The following is an 11,129-nucleotide window of genomic DNA, read 5'->3' as shown; positions in this document are numbered from 1 at the left end:
GGTGTTGCTCACTCCTCCATGCAATCTCTTAAACTTTCTCCAAACTTCGTGACGAGTATTGTCCACAAATACAGAAGCTTTACTTGTCGTTCCCAATACCATCCGTGCTACTCTCCGTCCTCCAACTCCATATCTTCATCCTCGACCTTGACTCGCTGCCTAATCGATAGACCACGAATTCCTGGCCAGCCTGTCATACCAGCCCCCTGCTCGTTGACCTGGTGTGAGCCACTGTGCGCTTCTTCACTCTTGTCCTGCTCTTTTTTAAGAGCTTTCTGCAGCTTGCTGACCATCGCCCTATCCTTTCCCTGCTCCCTCGCGAGCTGTTTCTCCAGCGCTTCAACATCGCTGTTGTCGTTGTTGTTATCACCGGCGCGAGCATCACGTATGGCGTTTTCGCCCTGCCGACATGCTTCCTTTAGTTCTTGCTCCAGCCGTGTTATATCCGCTCTTAATGCTGCTATGGTACTTGTTACCGTGGTGATGACGCTTGACTCGGGTACGTGATGAGGAGGCGAAACTTGTGTATTCGGTGCACCCACTTGTGAGCGTGCTCTAAGGTCTGCTATCATCTTGTGGGTGTCAGAGAGCTCTTGCTGGATCTGAGAATCCCGGATCTCTTTTTTGCCCGGCTGGTAGCTCATCGCCTCAACTCTTCGTTTTTTCTCTGCTAGGTACACTCTCTTTGGTAGTCGCTGGGGGTCTCTTGGTCTGCGTCCTCGTTTACCGGTGGAACGGTGGATCTCTCGAAATCGATTACGCTTATTCTCGCGTCTATAGGAAGTAAGAGTGCCCTATTGACGTTGTAGTTAGTATATGCATTAGAGGACAGTAGTGTGTCGTTCGGTGAGCTTGTTTGTAGACTGAGTGCACTTACCTCGCCAGATGATCCAGCTTTGGGAACAACGGCGGGAACTGACTCTGCGAGTCCTTGCTCCTGCTTTAACGGTATCCAGTTGTCGAGCTCGTCACCCTCCTCCTCATCCTTGACTTGCGCGTACTGCTGATATCGTCCCATAGTGGCTGGGTCCCCGTTGCGGGTCGGAGCTGAAGTGGTGTGGAGAAGTTCAGATTGGAGAGGCGGGGTGTTGTGATGTTAGCAAGCGTGCACGTGGCGAAGTTCACGAACGGGGAAGGAGCGAAGTGAAGGTGAGTGCGTTGCCGAGGCGATGCGATAATAATTGGACACATCGGAGGTGACGAACCCTCAAGGTGTGCGAATGTCCACGATTGGAAGAGCATAGCAACATGCGAAGTTCAAGCCATAATAGTTCCCATAGAAGAGCCTATCTTCTCGGCGCAACCTATCGCGCATCTCTTGCGTTGCTCACCATCACTCATTCTCCATTAGCTCTTCATCCTTGATGATCTCTTCGCTCACAAGCGACGCCTCATCGGTACGCATCTGCTCTTCCACAAGCCTCTCATCGTCCTCAATATACTGCACAATCTCCTCATCCGTATGTCCCATCAAGCCCAGGGCATATGCTAAACGCTCATCAGCCCTACGCACCCGCTTCTCAGCTCTGATACTCTTCACTTCTTCCTCTCTCAGCTTCTTCTGTAGGTTACGAACCGCCGCCGATTCGTTCTGAGCCTTTGCTTGTACAAGTTTGTTCTGCAGTGCTTCAATCATGGCCTTGTCTTCTTTATGCTCGGCGCCGTTGTTGTACGCGCGAATGTCTCGCTTTGCGTTATCGACTTCCCGCTGCACATTGTCAATCCTCTTCTGTAGTTGCAGATTCTCCAGCTTCAGATCTCTGAGGATATTGGTTTTGTCTGGTCCCACGACTCCTTGGAGGAGGTGGACTTGGGTCTCAAGATCTCTCAGCCGCTGTGCTGTTATTCCGTCGCGGGCCTCTCTAAGGTCTTTGCGGAGCAGGGAATTCATCGTCTCGAGACGCTGGACATGATTTTCCCGCTTTGTTAAGGGTTCGGTTGGCTTGGCTTTCTTCTTCTTCTGCGGTTTGTTGTGGATAGTGGTGGTCTGGTGAAGTTCCAATTAGCGCGTGTCAGAACAGAAAGTAGATTGTGAGTTGGCGAGCTCGTCTTGAGATTGAACAAACTTACATGATTGGTCGGCTCTTCTTTCATGAATGCGCCGGGAAGTCTCTCTGCGGACTCTCGTTCTTGCTTCACCGGTACCCAGATTCCGAGCTCATCGTACTCTTCCTTGACCTGGACTCTGTATTGCTGATGCGGATGCATCGTCGTAGTGGTGCTGCTGTGGCTTGAGCTTGTGGTGTTGTGGAGAAGTAACGGTCGTAGAGGCGACTGTTTGTAAGTTCGGCAAATGCGCACATGGTAAGGTGTTTTGATGAGGAAGGAGCGAAGTGAAGGTGAGCGCGTTGCCAAGGAGACGCGTTGGAAACGGGCACCCTAGATGCGCGCGCCGATGAAAGTGAAGGTAAATAGTCTACATGTATATGCGATGAAAATAGTAGAGCCCAATACTGAAGTGTAGCCATAATAATTGAATGCTTTCGACTGTGGTGTAGACCTATTTTTCGACCCACGCCATTGCGCCAACCCAAAAGAAACTCGTGATATCATCCCACTACCTCCCCATCATGACCACTAATCCACAGTCCCCCACTGCGGCGGCCCACCCTCAATCTGCCTAACCTCCTTCTGCCTCTTAACATTCCTCTCATAATGCTCCTCCTTCTCCTTCAACATCCGCCTCTCCACCCCAGCCCTATGCTCCAACTCCTGTTTCCGCTGCTCAATCATCTTGCTCTCAGCCGCCATAGCCTCCCTCAGTTTCCTCTCCTCCGTAGCCGCCCGTGCCGCAGCGGCATCGCGCTCTTGCTCTTGTACCAAGTTGTGCCAGGCCACTCGTTCCGAGCGCTTCATGCGTTCCGCCTCCCTCACGCGGTGGACTTCGAATTCGTGTTTTTGCTGCTCTAGGGCGGTGTAGTGTTGGGTTGCTTTGGTTTGTAGTTCCAGTTCGACGGTTTGGCTCTCGCGCTTGCGTCGGAGGATGTCTTTGTGACTTGTCTCCTCGATTGTGCGAGTGTGCTCGAACTTCTCTTTCTCGTGGCGGATGGAGAGCTCGTGTTCCTTTTGCTTGTCTACGAGTTTGGCGATCGCGGGTGGGATGCCTGTTGCGCCGACGGGTTGGAGTGCGGACGAGGAGTAGTAGACTGGAACACAGGCCTTGTCGCGCAGGAGATCGAGTAGGGCCTTTTTGACGGGAGCGCGGGCGGGCGTAGGGATTAGCTCAACGTAGGAGTAGGGTGAGTAATGAAGGCCTGAGGCTGCATCGCAGTAGATGTGTGCTTCATCATTGAGGTCTTGCCATATCTCTGTCTCTAGCAGGGCCTCCGTGATTGGAAGGGCGCTGTAGGCATTGTCGAGCGCGAGGATGACACTGGACTTCTCGTTGCGAGCGCGGAATTTGGGGTTTACGCGTTTGGTCAAGAGAAGACGCAGTAGCTGGCGAAGCTTCGAGCGATGCGCGGATGTGGAGACCCTCGCGTTGAGACATACCTCTCCGAGAACATTTCTGCCTCCATGAAGACGGGAGGGATAGTTTGGATCATGAGCATGCTCCAACAAGGCCTTCGTGACCTCGACGTTGAGTTCTCTTGCTGACTCATGTAAGGCACCATCATTTGCTAGCGAGCATGGCGCTAGTGACTTCACTGTGGCTTCCCCAGACACACTGCTGCTAGCGTAGAAGAGTGCGGATTTGTTCCAGACATCCCGAAGATCCGCATCCGAACCCCGCACGACTAGTGCATTTACTATCTCATGACGCCCCTCACGAGCGGCGAGCATAAGTGCCGTAGTCTCCGAAGCGGCAGAAAGTCGGTCAACGGATGCTCCAGCTTCCAAAAGGGCGGAGATAACGGCGTCCGAAATGCGCTTTTGTGGTTGAGCTAATGCCCAAAGCAGTGCGGGCACAGTTTCGGGTCCGCAGGACGAATGGAGAACCGTGGGGATGGTTATTTCCGGGTTCAAGCCGTGCTTCAAGAGTAGCGTGATGAGGGCGCTGTTGCGTGGGTACACAGTCATGGTGGTGATGAGTATCGGTGGCTTGTTATAGCCGACACTGAGCTGTTCAAGTATGCAACCGTGATCGAGGCATGACTGTATTGCGGCGACGACTACTTCGTCTTGGAGCTTGGAACTCAATAACGCTGGAACGACGACGTTGAACTTGGGTTTGTGACGCATGAGCTTCTCAAAGATGGTGTGACTGTGCTTTTGTGCTGCGAAAACGAAGCACGCCCCATCCGCCGTGTTGACATCCGCGTGATATCGAAGCAACAGATCAATCCAGGGCTCCGTATACTTACTATGCTCGTTGCTGAGAACTAGTCGTAGAGCTGCGTCAATTGCGGATTGCTCAACTCCACGGGCAAGTAGCTCTTGTGCCATTTCACCAATGCTCTCCTTCTTTCGATCTTGCATCAACTTGTCGTCGGTGAACAATGTACGGAACGACCTCGTGACGTTAGATCGTGATGGTTGGTGACGTCCACTGAGTATCAATGCCATTAGCGAGCTGTTTCCTGAAGCTACCGCAACACTCAACGCTTCGCCATCGTTGTGACTCACAGATGCTCCTTGTCCCAACAGCAACCTAGTACTGGTCGTGTCATTTGTGGCAACCGCCTGTCGTGTCTCCGCGGCAAGGGCTTGGTCCAGAGCGTCTTGTGGTACTCCCAGCTTCAGTAAAGCATCGAGTATTGGTGCCTTCTTATGGGGATCTTCAATCGCTGTCGTGTACTTGAACGCGGTGCTTAGCAGTCTAGGGCTGGCAGTGAGAAGACGCTCGATGATGTCAATGTTTTCGGGGCCGCCATTGATGGCAATCTGCAACGTCTGACTAGCTGGCTCTTCTTCAATTCCATGATTCAGGAGCAAGTCAATGATCTCGAGTGTTTTTGAATGTCTGCCAGCTCGTGAGTCAAAGGCGAGAGGTAGGGCCGCTGATGTCGCTGAGGACTTGGGTCTAGTATTGCAGAGCAGACGCAGAAGAGATATGTCGACTTGTGTCACTGCCAACGACAAGGCTCTTTCGTCAACGTTTGCGCCTTTTCGAACAAGGTCTGTTATCAGAGCCCCATCCCGCCCAGCCGACGTGTCTGCAATTGCGTTGACTAGTGCTTGATCAACACCAGGACCACTTGCGCCGTACTCTAGTAGTAGCCGTGCAATCTCGCGTCGTTCTGACACCGAAACTCCATCAGTACGGAAGATGAGCGGAAATACGTTCGCTAGGGTCTCCGGTGGGGGACGAGCGTTGAGAATAGACTTCAGGGTCCGGACATCGCGGTTGACCACTGCAAAATGGAGTGCGCCGTTGTCGCCTGAATCGACAGGCGCCCCGGCGCCGAGAAGGAGATCGATCAACTGAGTGTCTTTCTCCTTGGTGGCTTGTGTGAGCAATCGACCAAGAGGCGGACCTGATGCGCCTTTCTGTAGCAAGGCGTCGACTACGCGAAGTCTATCTGGCTGTGGGGTGTTGGTCGGCAAAACAGCTAGCGCTGCTGTCGCATGCTGAGGGGCAATGGACGTCTGGAGGATGGCATCCACTAAGCTCCAGTTTGAGTTTTCGATGGCCTCTCTCAGACATTCCGCATTGTCAGCCGTTGTCGGTACGCCATAGCTGACCATCATCTTCGCTCCAGCAGTGTCGTTGCTTCTTGCGAGACAGATGATGAAGTCCGGGAGACCACGACTATCGGGAGGTAGCCCACAGCAGAACAAGAGCTGTAGGAACTGCAGCGTTGCCTGCCGCGTCGGGAGCCTCATGGTAGTGTCGAGCGCATGTTGCAGGTTCGGTTCGTTAAGACGGATCGGGCCAGCGACCAAAGCGATGGCCAACTTGTAGGCCTGTCTTCCAATCGCCATGTTGAGAGCGCTTGCGGAGTCGAAATTGGGGTCAGCGCCGTATGCTATCAGCAGAGATATGATGGCATCCGAGCCTTGCTGAACCGCTGCAGGTAAGCAAGAGTTGATAATTTGAGCACGCAGTGGCTTTGGTGCTCGCAACAAGAGCTTGACAAAGTTCAGGTCATTCGATCGGACTGCATTGGCCAAAGCATTGGGGAAATTGTTCAGGTCTGCTCCGTGACGCAGTAAGAGGCCTATACTTTCTTGATCGCCAGCAGCCAGAGCAGCTTTCAGTCCTTCGTCCAAGGTCTGTTGGTCCGCGCCAGAGGCGGCCAGGATGTTGACACCATCGGCTTTCCTGAGGCTTGCAGCCTGTTGCAATACAGTGCTACGGCGGCGCAATGCAGTGTTGGCCTGGTTACTTGATCTTCGCTTCTTGTCGATTGTCTCGATGATATTCACTTTCGCACCCAGAGTGAGAAAAGCTTGGATCAGGCCGGGTCCAGTCGTAGGACTGCGGATGACGGCGGACAAGGCCTGGTCGAGCTCCTCCTGCGAGAATTGCGTTCCATCTTGTCCCTTGTCCTTCTCTTTCGAGCTTTTGAAGATGCTCTTCAATACATTCTTGCTTTCCGGGTTTTTGGCTCTTCGTTCAAGCAGGATGTTTCGCGCTTGTGAGATGTCCTCGTCGCTGACTGAGATTGCCGGCTGTGTTGGGGCCGGAAGGACTGCTTGGCGCTGTTCGACGGGTATGACGCCAGCATTACGGATGAGGTCTTTGAGGCTCACTCTTCGCTCCATGGTGAATTCTGGGATGATTACTATCGCATACCTAAAGAACCGAGGCAGCGTATTTCTAAAGAGGTTCTACATGAGGGCGTTGCGTAGTGCACACACGTGTGCTGAGGCGGAGCTGCGGAAACAACAAAGACGCTAGCTTGATTCGATTCGGTGAACTCAGGGCCGACGATATGGCCGTCTCACTCGGATGACCGCGACGCGACTCTCCGAATCTCGAGCAACGCCGGTGATCTTAGATACGATGCTGTCGCCGGAACGGTTCTCTCGATCTTTGCTACACCGCCGTATTCAACACGGCCATCGCACTTGCCCACTCACGTTTTGCCACAAGTGCTGACCTCGGAAATCTAGGGCAAGCCACCGCACGGTCTCGAACCTGGAGGTGCAGGCTGGCCTTCTGCTGGCCTTGCACTAATGCGGACCGACTTCTCACTTCTACGCTGGTAAGGTTTCTGTTACGTTCGACGTCTGGGGAAACGGGTGATGACATCCTGCCTGCAGGCGGCGAGCGGCCCACGTGAAGACCAACACGCGGCAAAAGCATCGCGAGACATCTCAACGACTGCGGCGTAGTTGGGTAGCGGTCGCGGTTGTTTCAGCGTGATAGCGGACGAACTGCACACGATATGTTTCCTGCCCCATTTCGGGCCGTCAGCTCATCCCCCACGTTTCAGGTTCTGTGGCAGGTTCTGCAGGTACCCAGGTACCAGTTTCAGCAACACTGTCTAGTAGTCACATGGAACTTCTGTCCTTGATGAGATTTCCCTGTGGCTACGCCGCAGACAGGGTGAGATTGCGGCTCTTCTGAAGTGGCTTCCTTCCTAAGAAAGCTAGGGCTCTCGTCGCCTTAGGTTCGACGACGGCGCATCGTGGCGTGCACGACGAATCTTACAACACGGACTTCGCAGCGCGCCATTGAGCTTTGCGGGTTATATTGACAACCTGTTATGATCTTCAGAATCTCTTAGCAGCTTGGCCAGCATCGAAAGACCCACGGGTTGTTTGTCTTTGCAAACGTCGTCAACGCTCTTCTACCGCAAGGCTGGGATGCCTCGTTTCAGAAGACCGTTGGCCATACTGACTCGCGACGCATGCTCCTACGCGAAACCGCATTCTCGCCCGACACCACGGTACTTCAACCGTTAATCCATGTACCAACGTATCTTGATCCTGTCGAAACACCAACATCGACCTAAGGATCATGTCAAACGTTTTGACATGTTATCACCCGCATTTGCAATCTAAATCCATGTAGAAGCTACCTGAGAAGGTCCGACGAAGGGATGACAGAACTTTATATAAGTCGTCTGACGTCTTCATCAGGTTGGACCAGAGCAAGCGCAATTATCCAGCTTTCAGCCTTTCAGCCTCCTTATCTCATTCTTCATTCGTTTCTTCGGGCTCTGGTAGCTCTACATTCGTTCGCATCTTCGTTAATTCCAACAACACCTTCTTTCTTATCCATAACTTTAGGATACACAAAAGTCTCTCGAATTTCAAAAGCCCTCTTTACCGACAATCGTCAACATGCACGCCTCCCTCTTTCTCACGGCCTTTGCGCTCATTCCAATGGCCATGAGCGCGCCTTCGCGCCTCCCACAAATCCATCCTCGTCAGGATTGCGACGACACTGCCAACACTACCGCGCCTGCAGAGCCTGCGCAACCTGGAGCACCATCTTGCGACCTCAGCGGCATCCAGCAGCCCAGCTCTGCGCTCCCACCGCCAACGGCCGACATGTCTCTCGTTCTTGTCGCGCTCGGCATGGGTACACAAAACTACACATGCAGCAACGCGACAGCCACACCAGCCGCAATTGGCGCTCTAGCCCAACTCTTCAACGCCTCCTGCGAAATCTCATCGAACCCTACCGCTGGCACTGCATCTCTAGGCCGCGTCCAGGAGTCCGCGTCTATCGGCACACACTTCTTCCTCGACACCACTACTCCCGACTTCGACATCCTTGGTCTTGGCAACACGGTGGCTAAGAAAGTCGACGATACGCCTGCGCCCGATGCGACTAAGGATGTAAAGTGGCTCAGGCTTGAAGCGCAAACGGCCTCGACTAGTGGTGTCAAGATGGTGTACCGTCTCAACACTGTGGGTGGAATGGCACCGGCAACTTGCGATGGTATGACACCTGGGCAGGTGGTTACCGTGGATTATGAAGCGCAGTACTGGGTTTACGCTTAGAGACCGACGTCTCTGTCATGGTATAATCTCAGAGCTGGCCTCATCTGATCTTTTATGAGTTTTCGACTACGACTGCAAGATGTTACGTTTCTTTCTTCAACAGTACGAAAGTTGGAGGATGATCTGATTTCTTGTGTGGTTTCTTTCTTGTCATTTCCTTTGATACACACTTTTTAAGGAGGCGAATTTGCTTTATGGCTATGTAGGATATGAGAACAGATGAATGTAACAACAGATATCGCCAGTACAGTTCACATGTGCTTGCAGTTAGTATTTACTCGATTACTAGAGCAGACTACTTATGTTCATTCAGGCATTTAACCTTTCAATTATTGTTGATCGCATTGAGTCGTAGGGGTATGACACGTTTCATTAATGCAACTAAGGGTAACGTCCATCAAACATTCTTAAGCGCTCGAGTAGATGAATCCCAACTGGTCAACCTCATCGCCCGAACGACCAAGGAAGCCAACAATACCACGACCAGTCCCCGCAGTCCTTGTAACACAGTCATCCGTCTTGACGCCAGTGGAAACCGTCTTCCCAGCACTAGTCGTAAACAACGCATAGAAGATCCTCGTCTTACCGTTCTTCTGACCCTGACACAGCTGCGCAGAAGTCAGCGTCTCATCCGCAGCCAAAGTCAACGTAGTCGCCTCGCCGCCAGTCCCACCATGCGAAAGCGTCAGTCCAGAAGCCAAGCTAACGGAAACTGCATCAACACGCTCCTTACCACGGAGCGTGATGGAAGACACCTTCGGGCTGGCGAGACTGGAGACGGCGCTCAGATCGTTGTACCACGTACCTTCTTCACCGCCAAACACATCAGAGACGCTTCGGCGGGCATTCAGGCTCCAGGAGAAGTCTACGAGCACACCGTTATGGTCGCTCAACAAGTCGCCGTTCTCCTGGAGGAACATGTGGCCGGCGTAATCGAACTTCGTGGCCTTGAGCGTTACAGCGTCAGAGCCGCGGTACCAGGTCTTATCGACGATCTCGCACTCGTTGGTTGTGGACGGGTTTGAGCAGAGAAGCGCGTCGGCGCCCTTGGCAGGTGGGACTCCGTTCTTGACGAGCTCGAGCCAGACATCTGTCATGCCGTTTTCGGTCTTGAAAACGTCGGGGATGTCGTCGGTGCGTGTGTAACGCGAGTTTGAGTCGCCGAAGACGACGACGGCGTTGCCGACGGAGTTGGCCTTGATGTAGTCGGAAACTTGGCGCAGGTTGGCTGCGCGGGCCTTGTTGTCGGCAGCTGTGGTGCTATGGAGGGTTAGTGAGTTGTCATAGGGTTGGATGAAGTAGGGTGACTTACCCGGCATCGGCGTGTAGATTGTACATGTCGACTACTGCGCCTTCGGCAATCTTGACACGCATGAAAGTGAAGCCCTTGGGTGTGAGGCAGTCCGCACTACTGTTGACAGAGTGTTATGTCAGTGCCGTACAATGCAATGTGTTTGTGTCATCGTTTCAGCTTGACTTACTCAAAAGTACTGCACGTGTTCCACTTGACTCGCTGAAAACCAGTGTAAGGATAGTTGCTCAAAGTGTTCAAGCCGCTGCCGAATGGCACTCCTCCGCTGGTAGGCGTCCTATATGGGTGATCGTCGTTGGCATATAGTGTGGCATGGTAGTTGAAGTCCTCTTGAACGTTGATGACACCGATATCGTATTGAGAGAACAACTTTCCAATACGAGCAGTGTTTGTTGTCTTATCACCGGGTACATCGTTACCGTTCAGGGCAGCAGGAAGACCAGCGACATTGAAAGTGAGGGTGTTGAACGTGCCGGAGGTCTGGGCAACGGCGAAGGGAAGCAGGGAAGAGAGAGCGTAGACGGAAGCCAAAATGGAATGCATCTTGAACTGTGTTGAGGACTCGACAACTTAATCGTGCAGTCTGACCAAACCTCTACCAATGTAGGCTTGCTCTTAAGTATACAGAGACCTTGATGTTGACTCGAAGGTGTGGTGCGAAGTAGGTTAGGCCACCTTAGACGTCATAACGAATGGTAGGCCAAAGGGATGGCATGTGTGTTTACATGCTGCGCAGTGCACATATTGCTGCAGGCATTGATTTCGGAGGTTTACCGTTGCAGGAAGGACCAATAGCTCACAGGGCTCGGGTGGGTTAGCGTGCCCGAGATCAATGCGAGATCATCCGGGATCCCTGCGCACGTGCGATGGGGATAGACGTTGGGTGGCAGGTTACTCGAGGCTGCGATAGGAAATATAGAGTGAGACGGAGAATTGTAGAAGCGTGTGTGATTCTTGTAGTATGCTTCGCACGCTG

General features: G+C 52.9%; 5 protein-coding genes across 5 annotated transcripts; 1 reads left to right on the top strand and 4 right to left on the bottom strand.

The window, feature by feature from the left end:
- Window positions 1-107: 107 nt before the first annotated feature.
- J4E93_005733 (uncharacterized protein) lies at window positions 108-1,018 on the bottom strand (the record flags this gene model as incomplete). The annotated part of the gene is made up of 2 exons (XM_049343653.1): window positions 108-794; window positions 878-1,018. 2 exons carry the CDS (start codon window positions 1,016-1,018, stop codon window positions 108-110), a joined length of 828 nt encoding a protein of 275 aa, XP_049198886.1.
- A 315-nt stretch (window positions 1,019-1,333) lies between these two features.
- On the bottom strand, window positions 1,334-2,208 carry J4E93_005732 (uncharacterized protein; the record flags this gene model as incomplete). Its single annotated transcript, XM_049343652.1, has 2 exons — window positions 1,334-1,987; window positions 2,071-2,208. 2 exons carry the CDS (start codon window positions 2,206-2,208, stop codon window positions 1,334-1,336), a joined length of 792 nt encoding a protein of 263 aa, XP_049198885.1.
- A 369-nt stretch (window positions 2,209-2,577) lies between these two features.
- Window positions 2,578-6,648, bottom strand: J4E93_005731 (uncharacterized protein; the record flags this gene model as incomplete). The annotated part of the gene is made up of 1 exon (XM_049343651.1): window positions 2,578-6,648. The coding sequence occupies one exon, from the start codon at window positions 6,646-6,648 to the stop codon at window positions 2,578-2,580; it is 4,071 nt and encodes a 1,356-aa protein (XP_049198884.1).
- Window positions 6,649-8,175: 1,527 nt separating this feature from the next.
- J4E93_005730 (uncharacterized protein) lies at window positions 8,176-8,841 on the top strand (the record flags this gene model as incomplete). The annotated part of the gene is made up of 1 exon (XM_049343650.1): window positions 8,176-8,841. The coding sequence occupies one exon, from the start codon at window positions 8,176-8,178 to the stop codon at window positions 8,839-8,841; it is 666 nt and encodes a 221-aa protein (XP_049198883.1).
- Window positions 8,842-9,248: 407 nt separating this feature from the next.
- On the bottom strand, window positions 9,249-10,696 carry J4E93_005729 (uncharacterized protein; the record flags this gene model as incomplete). Its single annotated transcript, XM_049343649.1, has 3 exons — window positions 9,249-10,101; window positions 10,154-10,252; window positions 10,323-10,696. 3 exons carry the CDS (start codon window positions 10,694-10,696, stop codon window positions 9,249-9,251), a joined length of 1,326 nt encoding a protein of 441 aa, XP_049198882.1.
- Between the last annotated feature and the right edge of the window lie 433 nt (window positions 10,697-11,129).

The sequence above is a fragment of the Alternaria ventricosa genome (assembly GCF_023758065.1).
Source record: "Alternaria ventricosa strain BMP 2768 chromosome Unknown scaffold_9, whole genome shotgun sequence".
In the NCBI taxonomy this organism is placed as follows: domain Eukaryota; kingdom Fungi; phylum Ascomycota; class Dothideomycetes; order Pleosporales; family Pleosporaceae; genus Alternaria; species Alternaria ventricosa.
Note: the sequence above shows the minus strand (reverse complement) of the source record. Positions and strands in the feature narration are given on the sequence as shown.